Here is a 12,924-nt window from a genome sequence, read left to right on the forward strand (position 1 = left end):
TAATTCAAGATTCGAGCAAGGTTGCGGAACGAATCAAACTCGTATGTCGAGGTACCACAGTAACTGAAAAGAGAAAGTTTTTAACGAAAGGTTTCCAGTTAGTTAAAATGTTAACGATAGCGTTTTTAGAATTTAAAAACTCTTTGGATGACAGCACGAGCTGAACCCATCCATGTGTGTACACTTTTGTATTTAGATATTGGTTAATTTCTGCATGTTTTCTACAGGAACTCATGGATCTACCTTCGGCGGAAATCCTCTTGGCTCCAGGGTAGCCATGGCCGGTCTGCAAGTTCTGGAAGATGAGAACCTTTCTCAGAATTCCTTCGTTATGGGCAAAATCATGCGGGAAAGGCTGCGGGATATGAAGGGATCCGTCATAACAGACGTGAGGGGAAAGGGACTCATGAACGCGATTGACATCAATACAGGTACATTTAACGAAATAGACGAGATTTGTAGATTCAATGATTTAGGTGAAGATTGAAAACGAAATTGCTCTCGGTTCGTATTTTCGAACTGAATATCTCGATTAACACCCATTAGATTTATGTTTTTTTAAGTGTAATTTTTCGCTTAATAGTTAACCTCAATAGAACTAATAGCCTGTATCGATATGATTACAGAGATCACTCTGATACAAAATTTACGTGAAGAAACAGCTATTGTTTACATTAACAAACAAAATAAAAACAAACATATTAACCTTGTCACATACCTGATTTATTATCATACGTTTTATCGTATTAATAATAATAATTATTGATAAAAAAGAAGGCTTGTTTCCAACGACGTAAGCCCATTAATAATTGCACAGTTATCTTAATTAAAAAAACATCTGACATATATTTTGTAATTCACATGCAGAGGCTTATCAATAATAATTAATAATAAATTCTGAATAGCAGCTTAATAACAATAATATAAATAGTGTTATCTTCGTAGATATGAGGAAATTTCTACGTAATATTGATCATGTGTACGTGATTATGATCACTGACACAGTAGACTGTTAAGAAAACCATTTTCACGGTGGGGTGAAAGGTTGTCCCGAAACTTTCTCGAACTGTTTTAAGGCCCAGAAGGGTTGCTTTACCGTTTTTCACTCGCGTTTTATTATATTCTAAGATATCCGACTGAAGTAAAAAGAAAAGAATTTATTTATTTATTTATTTATATATATATACGCCTAAAAAGGCTTTTACATAGAAGTGATACATGATGCAGTACAATAAGAGAATATGTATTATACAGGAGATATTGACAGTAAATAGATGTAATCCATTTTAAAGAAGGTAAAAAATACACCCTTGTAAAATTGTGATTACAAGTATAATGAGAAAATATTAAAAAATATTAAGCAATATTAGTAAAACGTAATAGTAACATAAAGTAAAAAAGAAATTACAACAACACTACATATAGGTAAAACAAATCATTAAAACTAATTTACCAAAGCTACTCTAATTTGTAGGATTCAACAAGTGTGGGTGTATGTAGATTATGCTTAATTCTATATATGGAGTCAATAGATAAATCAATAGCACCCCCATACTTGTTGCCCAGATCATGCATCCTATTGGTCAGCGAGTGTGTCTGATAGTTGGTCGAGTATGTATTACAGAAGAATGTTATATTTTGTCTTGTATTCCTAGTCGGCACATGTAGTTTAATAGTGGCAAGGATGGCAGGACTATCAATTAAGTTGTTAATGACTCTGTGTAACACAACCAGGTCTGAAATAATTCTCCTGTCAGACAGTGTTATTAGATGCAATTGATTCATCAAACTGACATAGTTAATGTAATCAATAGATTGATGTTTTTTTTAGTTATGTTGTCCCTTGGCGTGAGGGCTAGAGTGAGGAAACAAAACAGTGAGAAGGAAATATAAATTGTTTCAAAATAATGTCTGGGGTGAAGGATAATGTATGATACTTGATGGTCAAGCTCAAATTTTGCTTACTAGCAGGATTTGGATGTGGAATTTATCTTTATTTCTGCATCTGCCTAGCCCTACGCGATAGACAAACACCTGCAGGGTATACTTCATTAACCTTCAAACAACACTGTTAATTTAATTTAAATCTAAGGCTCTGTTACCGTTGTGATTCTCACTCTCCTATTTTCTCCTCCTCTTTTCGCTCCGTCTTTAACCTCTTGGACTCACAATCCGAATGAATTTTTTCCACTCTAATTTGACTATAAATCCAGTTTTTGTAAATTCGGTTGTGTAGTATGCTTCTCTTGCAAAAGGAGTAAAAATCCAAAGCTTCTATCATTAATTCGTTTAAAGATTCCTTTATTTCTAGGTAAGATTTCATTTGATAAAGAGAAATTCCTACCTCAAAGATAGCCTTTAGATTCATCTTATCATATTTAATTTCATATGATTTTCACAAATATTAACCTGCTCTATGTGTACAAGAAAATTACGAATTTTGACAAAGTGAAACGTCTATCTAAAAGTGAAATAACTAGAAAAAGAGACATTATCTTATCTGAGTAGGCCCCCACTTATATACCAAAAAAGTAAAATTTTATTTCTGATTCCTTATCACTTTTTTGGCTAGGTTAATACTTACGCATTTCTATATCTAAGTTAGTATCAACGGTAGGTATTACAAATAATAATAATAGTGCAGTCTTATAAACCATTTTTAGATGCAAGTAGGTACTAAAAAAACTAATACCAATGTAGATATTTCTCCTTTTCTAAAAATTCAAAATTTTCGACTTCTTTTTAAACGTGGTTTTCCACAAATTTACCGAGTTTTCTTATTATTAGGCACGTTTAGTAACAGTTAAGGCGAAGCTTAATGCCAAATCACTATTTTGATTAGTTTTTATAACGAATAGCTGTATATTATGAATACAAAAAAAAATATTTAGATAAATTGAAGGTTTTCGTATCGTTTCGCTTGGTTAGAATACAAATAAAAAATAAATTACTCAATAAAAAATATAAATGTAAACTACTAAAAAAATATTTTTTCAATTGAAATGTATGAACGCATAAATGAAATAACTTTAAAAAAATACAGTATTATAGCTAAGATTATCTGTGACAGTTTCACTTGATTGAATTTTTAACTTTCTTATAAAATTATTTACAAAATAAATAAAATAAAAACAGTTTTGTGCTTGAAATCTAACGTTTCTAGACTCCGTTTGTCAAGGGATTTTAATGCCTATTACCTACGATATAAGGTATACCAAGAACATACACATTTTGGCTTGTAGCTTCCTCTTAAAACTTCCTTACAAAAAGTTATGTAGGTATTTCTATTTGTAAGAACGCTCCTCATTTGTAAACCTTTCTTTCAGATGCCATCGATCCATGGGAGTTAAGCCTTCTACTGATGAAGGCAGGTCTCTTAACTAAAGTAGCCCACGGGAAAGCCCTCAGGCTATCTCCTCCCCTCACCATCGACCGCCAGCAGATGAACGAAGCCATGGACGCCATGAAAGCCACCATAAACGCAGTTTAAACACAAAACCAAAATAACTCTTTTAAAATCGAGCATTTTGGATAAGGAACAGATTAAGGCGATGCACTACGTCGTGTAATATTTTAAATCGAGCCGCTATCAATAACAACCCTTACGTAGATGGCGATTAGGTTTAAATTTCCGCTTAACACCATCCGCCTGTTTTGATTTATGCAAGAAAAAAACATGGCCAAAAAGTGCCTTTTATTTTATTTTGTGGATGTTCAGGCGTAAATATTAAATTTTTTTCCAATCATTTTATAAATAACTCAATTTGCCACATAAAATAAAATAAAATAAATAAAATCATAACCGAAAATGGGTTCGTAAGTACGAGATTTTGAACTTTAAAGCAGTTTTCATAGGCCTTATACATTATTTTTTTCTGGGCTTATAAAAATACTTATCTAAAAAATACTCGATTATTTCAAAGGCCAAGATGTATTCTACTCGCAGTATTTAATTAAAGCATGTGAAACATTTCTAGGCGATCAAATTTTCAAACAAAAAACACATGATTTTGCATTACTACGTAGTGCATGGCCTTAAGGAAAGTCACTTTGAAAAATAATCTTAATCTAATGATCTCTACACGTACGAGTACCTCCTAGCATTTTTAAAATAATAATCTTTTAAATAATTATCACAAAAGAAATACATTCAAAGTGCTGACATTTTACATCTACATTAAATAAATATTTCATTAAAATTATTATAAAATCGTAACGATGTAATTTACTTCACAGTTTAACTGACTATATATTATTCACCTAATTTTTATTTTGTAATTTTATTTTTATGAATGAGTTTTTTAAATGAGATTATATCAGTTTACCTTATGTTGTATTTTTGCATTGAGCGAGGAATGGAATAAAAAAAATACACAAAAACAAAAACGATCTTGTTTTTGAAGTGAAACTTCTTTACCCGCGTCATGCAATTTCGAGTACCGGAGTAAAACCAACTCATGACCGAAACGAAAATGCGGGACCGATTAAAGTTCATTTGATCTAGTCAAAGTTTTGAAGTAAAATATAAATGCTTCTTAGCTCATCTCGACAACTGGCGTTGGTGGTGTAATGGTCAGCGTAGTTGCTTTCCAAGCAGTTGATCCGAGTTCGATTCTCGGCCATCGCACATAATTTTTTTGTTTTTAACGCCTTTTTTTTTTTCAATGGTTGACCATAATATCAATCCACTAAGTAATATTTTAGGCCTGTAGCATACTTGAAAAGTTAAAGAATGATATAAAATTTTTTATGATGTTAACGATAAAAAAATAAAAAAAAACATAAAATTACCATAAAAAATGGGCCAACGGCACGCGGTGTTCCCAAGCGGTCACCCATCCAAGTACTGACCGCGCCCAATGTTGCTTAACTTCGGTGATCGGACGAGAACCGGTGTGTTCAACATGGTATGGTCGTTGGCAAACGCTAAACAATATTAATTTCTATTCTACCTGCCAATAAATATATGAAAATTAGTATAAAAAAGCCCTAATAATACTGAAAACATTAGCAAGGTGTGTGCGACGTTGATAAAAATAATCATTACATACGCGCTTGAAAAAGATCGTAATTACATCCATAACTTTGCAGGAATTTTTTTTTTCAATGGTTGACCATAATATCAATCCACTAAGTAATATTTTAGGCCTGTAGCATACTTGAAAAGTTAAAGAATTTTATGATATTATTAATGATAGTAACGATAAAAAAATAAAAAAAAACATGAAATTACCATAAAAAATGGGCCAACGGCACGCGGTGTTCCCAAGCGGTCACCCATCCAAGTACTGACCGCGCCCAATGTTGCTTAACTTCGGTGATCGGACGAGAACCGGTGTGTTCAACATGGTATGGTCGTTGGCAAACGCTAAACAATATTAATTTCTACTCTACCTGCCAATAAATATATGAAAATTAGTATAAAAAAGCCCTAATAATACTGAAAACATTAGCAAGGTGTGTGCGACGTTGATAAAAATAATCATTACATACGCGCTTGAAAAAGATCGTAATTACATCCATAACTTTGCAGGAATTTTTTTTTTCAATGGTTGACCATAATATCAATCCACTAAGTAATATTTTAGGCCTGTAGCATACTTGAAAAGTTAAAGAATTTTATGATATTATTAATGATAGTAACGATAAAAAAATAAAAAAAAACATGAAATTACCATAAAAAATGGGCCAACGGCACGCGGTGTTCCCAAGCGGTCACCCATCCAAGTACTGACCGCGCCCAATGTTGCTTAACTTCGGTGATCGGACGAGAACCGGTGTGTTCAACATGGTATGGTCGTTGGCAAACGCTAAACAATATTAATTTCTACTCTACCTGCCAATAAATATATGAAAATTAGTATAAAAAAGCCCTAATAATAAGAGAGAAGAATACTAGAAGTTTCACTTCTGTCTTGCGTAGGCTTGACACACCCACTTTTATTAACATGCATAATATTCAATCAACATGAAAATGGAGAAACAAAAAATATTAGCTACCCGAAGATTTCAAACAACATCCCCGATGAGAAAATGGACTTCATTTAATATCAAAAAGAAAAAAGTTTTTGAAAATGACCAAGATTCAAAATTTTTCGATTATTCAATTTTTCCTGAGGATTTTTTTAACAAAAAAAAATTACCAATCTTCGCATAATTAATTAATTACAAGATAATTTTTTTATAAAATTTTCGAGACCCATTTACCGAGCAAAACCCTCCGAAGTTTCCCGGAAGAATTTTTTTTGAAAAATAAAAATAATAATATATCAAATCTTCACATAATATCAAAAAGATCAATGTTTTTATAAAAAAAAATCTCATTTTTCCGGAAGACCATTTTTAGAAAAATTATAATTTCCAAACAGAGAATTTACTAAATTCTCATAATATCCAAGATATAATTTTTTCATTAGACATTTTGGACAAATTTTCCAATTTTCTTGTAAGGTTTAAAAAATATATACAAAATTTCCAAATATAATCATGTAACATAGTTTGAGGACAGCGTACTAACAAATGTAAAAATTTTGAAGTGTTGGAAATTTATTTCCAAGAAAATTTTCTGGCTTCATTCCTGTAATTGACAAACGCGTTGCTACACGAGGCGTGACACGTGCGCGTTTTTATTTGGGCTTTGCTAATCAGGGTTGTATTACATCGTCATTGCCCCACGGGGTTAAGATATTAGTTTGACATTTCAATTTTTTGCGGAATAAATTACATAAAAAAATCGCGTCCTTAATTAGTAGCACAGTAAGTGTACTTGTAAGGTTCCTTAATCACATTTACCTTTTGTTGAAAAAAAAAATACTATCACGAAATTGAGAAGATACATTCATAATATATTGAAAAAATTTTGAAATGTTACTTTACAGATATTACAAGCGCAATAATGATTAGCAACAAGCTAAACCGGTGGGATATAATACGAGCATTTCAATAAAATTTGTTGTGTTATAAAAATGTTTTCTTTTTTGTCATATTTACATAATTAATAGCTATTGCTGTAGAGGTAGATAAAGCCGGTGAAGGATACGTTACATGAAAAGGTACGTTTATGTAGGCTAACAATATTTTTCATATAATAAGTTAGGTTTTTAAGGTGTGTTGCTCCTTCTAATCGATTTATTTCTAAGGTTTCGGTGTGTGGCACCTCCAGTACCATCTAAATTAACAATTTCTGGACTGACTTGAATTCGAAAATAACGCCGTCATTGCCTGAGATTGGAGACGGGATTCTTGGAGAATTGGTAATCGGAAATCATCTTCATATCCTGAACACTCGAGGGCTTTTTGGCACAGAGCCGTGGTTAACTTGGCCACTCTCACTCTGGAAGTCACTCTATTTTTTGTAAATTCAGCTGAATTTCATTGTTGCCTGCTAAACTGTTCATCATCAACGCTCCAGCTGATATCACACCACATTATTACCCTGAGCAAGCCCTTTTGCCATAGAGTTTAATTTTAGGATGCTTTTGATTTATTTCAGTATATATTTGCTCTAAAATCGTAACATTATTTTTGTTGAAAAAAACCTCATCCGTTTTCAGAGCAGTAATGAATATTTTACATATCATCATATTTTATTTGTTGCAAAACTAATCCTGAAGTAAAAAGGTATAGGAATAAATATTTTATACATACATTTTGATAATTATTTTTACAATGTCTTCTTTTAGCTTGGGTTTTCCCACAAACTGGAAAAATAGAGAATTCGATGTAAGGTAACTATAAGCGGCCTCCGACATTTAGACTGCAATTGTCCTCAGGTCATGCTGTGTCGAGAGGACGGTATAATATAATTGGATGTAAGGTAATTAAAAGCTCTGACGTTTAGATTGCAATTTCCCTCGGGTCTTGCTGTGTCGAGGGGAGGTTATAATATAATTGGATGTAAGGTAACTACAATCTTTGACGTTTAGACTGCAATTTCCCTCAGGTCTTGCTGTGTCGAGGGGAGGTTATAATATAATTGGATGTAAGGTAACTACAAGCTTTGACGTTTAGACTGCAATTTCCCTCAGGTCTTGCTGTGTCGAGGGGACGGTATAATATAATTGGATGTAAGGTAACTACAAGCTCTGACGTTTAGACTGCAATTTCCCTCAGGTCTTGCTGTGTCGAGGGGACGGTATAATATAATTGGATGTAAGGTAACTACAAGCTCTGACGTTTAGACTGCAATTTCCCTCGGGTCTTGCTGTGTCGAGGGGACGGTATAATATAATTGGATGTAAGGTAACTACAAGCTCTGACGTTTAGACTGCAATTTCCCTCAGTTCATGCTCTGTCGAGTGGATGGTATAATATACATACATACTATCGTTTATATTATTGAGCATACTGTGTGGAGGAGAGGGAATAATATGCCTATAAATTATGTATCGTTTATATTATTATTCTTAGAAAGTTTATTTTAATAACTGTTTGTTATTGTCTAGTTTTGTTTAAGCGCCATCTATTTGATATTTCACAAAAATAGCACTACAAACAAAACCAAGTAGGTATGAATGAGTGCTTAATGAAAGTTTTTATTTCATTTAATACAAGTATTTGAATTTCACTCTTGTTTGCGGGAATGAATGAATACAAATATTGAAAGTGGAAATTAACCCACTTCTCCGATCCGATCAAGCTGAAACTCGGCAGATACACTCGTTGTAGATAACAATATCGATCGGTATTTGGCAAGTTAGCACGGTTTGCTCCAGTCTCTGGGAAGGAAGTACAATCATCGGTCATTTTTTTCCGCAAGAATGGAAAGTTCAAACGCTATGCCTATGTTAAAAAAGGAGATAAACACAACTACAGCAAAAAAAGCACAATGTAAAATCTTATTTAACGGGCATAAATAAATTAATATTTTTGATGTTTGGTAATAAGTTGGGTATTCAAGGGATAGATGGCACTAGTCGTAAAGCTTACTCCAGAATCCGACAGATGTCCCTAGAGTGTAGCAATTGCCTGTGGGATATTATTGCCAGACAACAAGCTTCTAGAAACAGAGAATTACCAATCCTCGGATAATGAACAGTGTAGCTAAGACTTGTTAATTGGTACGTAAATAAACACAATTATATTAAAAGAACCTTTTACTCTAACAAAGAGTTCCCAACACAGAAATCTGGAAGTAAAGCAGAGACATAACAATATTATAACCATGTAACCCCAACCCTCCCTTTCCCGCCACCCACACCCTTTCCGAAACTCTGTCCTCAACTAATATGATTCCTCTCTCTCATTATTTTAATATTATACCTATCATGTATAATATAAATGAAGAAGATTGAGTATAACCGAAACATGTTGACACTATGTATAAATTCCATTAAAGTGGTTAGAACAATTTTTTTTTTAAATTTTTTATAATGTCAAGCCAAAAAGTAATTGATTTTTTCATAATTATGTACTATTATCTTACACAAATACTTCTGCAGATTAAAAAAAGTGTTATGAAACGAATATTATGTAAATATTCTGTTCTGGAAGTACTACTAGGTAGTAAATTTTATGTGCAAAATTACATAAGTTAAAAAAATTTCAAAGCAAAAATACTTATCTAACACTGCCACTACACCGTTTAAAAAAAAATATTTTGACAAATAAAATATAATGAAAAAAATATTCATTACATACGTCTTTTATTAAAATAAAAAAAATCAGTCTAGTTTTAAAATGGGAAGGTTTTTTCGCTTTCCTGTAAAAGTACATTTTTGCAGTTAGGTAATTTTGCGGTGGAAGCAACGATATGATACTAATAGTATAAGAAACGTGAGTAAATAACAAAGCCATTTGAGATCCTGTTTAAGGGATACAATATGTTTTATAAATATTTATATTTATATCGCTATCTTAAGTGACTGACTTTAGATAGTTGAGGTACACAGTAAATGGTTATAGGTAAGTGTATAATACATTTCAAGTTGAACAGTCCTAAACGAGAATTGTGTAAATGATAAGTATCTCTTATGAGCTTGTAATATATTTATAATATATCTTTATATTATTCCTTATCCAAAAGTACCATAAAATCGTTGACAGTCCAGTTTTACTAAAGCCAAATTGCGATACTTGCCCAGCTATTCCAAGTAGAATTAATTTTGAAGGCAATAATAAACTCACTACTAATTACTCTGTTATAAATTTTTGCTAGATTATACTTATACAAGTTAAAAAGTCACTTTTTTATGCATATTAATATTCTGTTCAAATAAAATATTCTCTGTTATTATAATATTCTGGGTCTTAATAGAATTTATTTTATATTAATTACTATTCATTATCATAAACACATCATACCTCGATTTATGTCAGGTCTTATACAAACCTAGTATTCATTCAACTATTACTACACTAGTAGATATTTTTTTTAATTATGTATTGTTTAACTGCACTTCTATTAATAACTGTATCACTTGCAATCATATTTTTGTGTACACATTACTTGTTCTGTAATCACTCTATTGTAAAGGCCATTTTATCTCGTTTAAATAAATAAATAACATCAACATAATAAAACATAAGAACACACTAAAAGTAAATAAAAACTAACAGTGAAATCTTGTACTCAATACAATGATTTATATATTTTACCGACAGCATAGACTCAGCCTGCAGGACTAACTTGTCAATGGTCATTCCTGTGGTGAAGGTAATCTTGCTGTTGAACAGAATCAATTCGGATATCGGCATTTTAGCATCAAATCATCTTGCCTTTAAAAAGCAAGCTCTATAGTATAGTATAGTATACTAGTATAGTTGATTAACCCACTGTTTATATTAACGTAAGAATTTTAATTACCTAATGTATATAAAAATTAACATTTGCGTAATGTTTTTAAAATGAATAAACTGAATTGAATTGAATTAAAAAAATAGAAAATTGATTTAAAAAATATTTACATAATATAATATGTAACATACTTAATATGTGGATAGATGCTTAACGGTATATAATAGGTCAAATACATTTCTAGGTAATTATTATATATCGCAGGACAAAAAACCAAATTTCCTGTGAAATAATGTACGTGTATAAAATTTTGAACTTATGAAGAGAGGAAAAAAAATGTTGGTAAAATAAATTTATGATATAACAGGTTGCAAAGTATTTTTTAAAATAAATTTTATTTCTTTATAATCTATAAATTCAATAACAAGATACCCTCAACTCGACTCCTCATAGAGTCTACTCATGGGTCTTGAACATACGACAACTCCACCTAAAATTTTCGCTAATACATTTCCTGTTCAAATATAAAAACAAAACTCTCTTACAACACAACTACACCACCAGAACAATAACCAACGGTCATTACAAAGTACCTTTACTACATACCGGGGTTTCAAAATATTCGCACATTTCAGAACACCTTCGTAACCTTCACTGGCTCAAGTGCCCTGAAAGAATCCAGTACAAACTGTGCTGGATGGTGTTTAAATCCATCAATGAAATGGCCCCACCCTACATCTTTGAACAATGCTTCCCGGAAAACACTGGTCTGAGGCAGTCAACGCTTATATCAGCAACATCAGCAGCTAGAACCTATGCGCAAGCCAAATACTAAGTTTGGTGATCGCGTTTTCGGAGTATCTGGGCCGAAGGCTTGGAATAAACTCCCTCCGGAACTAAGATCCATAACAAGTCCAACAGAATTCAGGTCTTAACTAAAAACTTACCTTTTTAAGCTGTCGTACCCTTAAATTAAATATACCAATCCTAAGAGAAAGTCCAGTTATATTCAATTTTATAATTAAGTCCTAAATTCTGTATCTAAATTTCGCCATTAAACCATTAGATAATGTTAATTAAGTGTTAATCTCAAGTGACTTACCAGGTAAGTATTGTACTGTATATTTTCTCCATAAATAGTTAAGTAATAACATAGATCACTGTAGAAATGTATTATAAGTTTGTACAGCGCCCTTGAGGTGTTTTTGCACAAAAACGGCGCTATACAAGTCATCCAAGTATTATTATTTTATTATTATTATACCACATTAGCTCAAATACAATTTTTCTTCCTAGCTCCTGAAATCTTTAACCTTATCCCTGAAAACCTAAAAACCGTGAGTCAACCCCATTCCTAAAAAACAAATTACGAAATGGATCCTTACACACGGAATACATTATAACTACAATACCCATTCATTCTACACTCTATCAATTTAATCACCTTTCAGACAAAACATAATATATCCTTATTCCCTAACTTAGCAGTAAAGTATGTACATAATTAATTAGGGTGATCTATTTACTAATAATTTTTCTTCTTCTTATAATACTTTAACTTCTCCATCCTCTTCTTGCAACCCAAACTAGCTATACATAATATTTCTTTTTTATATTATAGTAATGTATTGATTCTATGTCCGCAAACTGTAAAATTCACCCGCCATAACACAGGGTCATCCCTAGCATGGAGGGTGAAATATCATAAAAAACCACATGTACTGTCTAAATCATGTATCAATAAAATAAATAAATATTAAAAATTATAGATAACTTGCATTTATATTTTCTAGGCTTTCTCAGCGAGGCGGCGGAATTCGAAGGGGAGTTGTATTGCGAAATTACTCTTGGGCTTTTAGATTGAATTTACTTATTTTATTTATTTATCTAAAGTTAGCTTACATCGTTGTATGCGCTAATAATTTTAGAAACACATAAAAAATATGTAAATACAAAAACGGTTATTTTGTTATACACAATATGTCATCGATAAAGCAAGTTTGCACAGCGTTTATACGGCCGTATAACAAACATCGATATACTTATATCTGCAGACGTCTTGAGTAGAAATCCACTATTCAAATAATTGTTGAAACAATAATACCGTGTCCTCGAAAGATATTGCAGTATAAGAATAAACAAATACGACAAACGTACATGTGCAGTTTAAAGTCTGTTTAAAGAAGTGC

General features: G+C 31.9%; 1 protein-coding gene and 3 non-coding genes across 6 annotated transcripts in view; 1 reads left to right on the forward strand and 3 right to left on the reverse strand.

The window, feature by feature from the left end:
• The window catches only part of LOC149419734 (ornithine aminotransferase, mitochondrial-like), a 28,555-nt gene extending 24,237 nt beyond the window's left edge, over positions 1 to 4,318 (forward strand). For all 3 annotated transcript variants that reach the window (XM_089637251.1, XM_089637249.1, XM_089637250.1), the window contains exons 7-8: positions 228 to 431; positions 3,327 to 4,318. In XM_089637251.1, coding sequence (XP_089493377.1) covers positions 228 to 431; positions 3,327 to 3,490 — 368 coding nt within the window. In that variant the 3' untranslated portion in view covers positions 3,491 to 4,318. The remainder of the gene's footprint in view (positions 1 to 227; positions 432 to 3,326) is intronic.
• Positions 4,319 to 4,802: 484 nt separating this feature from the next.
• LOC149419735 (5S ribosomal RNA) lies at positions 4,803 to 4,921 on the reverse strand. Its single transcript, XR_016302823.1, has one exon. It is a non-coding gene; the product is annotated as a 5S ribosomal RNA (ribosomal RNA).
• A 323-nt stretch (positions 4,922 to 5,244) lies between these two features.
• LOC149419736 (5S ribosomal RNA) lies at positions 5,245 to 5,363 on the reverse strand. Its single transcript, XR_016302824.1, has one exon. It is a non-coding gene; the product is annotated as a 5S ribosomal RNA (ribosomal RNA).
• Positions 5,364 to 5,686: 323 nt separating this feature from the next.
• Positions 5,687 to 5,805, reverse strand: LOC149419737 (5S ribosomal RNA). Its single transcript, XR_016302825.1, has one exon. It is a non-coding gene; the product is annotated as a 5S ribosomal RNA (ribosomal RNA).
• Positions 5,806 to 12,924: the final 7,119 nt, after the last annotated feature.

This window comes from Hesperophylax consimilis, chromosome 11, assembly GCF_061612785.1.
Source record: "Hesperophylax consimilis isolate HC1 chromosome 11, BYU_Hcon_1.0, whole genome shotgun sequence".
In the NCBI taxonomy this organism is placed as follows: domain Eukaryota; kingdom Metazoa; phylum Arthropoda; class Insecta; order Trichoptera; family Limnephilidae; genus Hesperophylax; species Hesperophylax consimilis.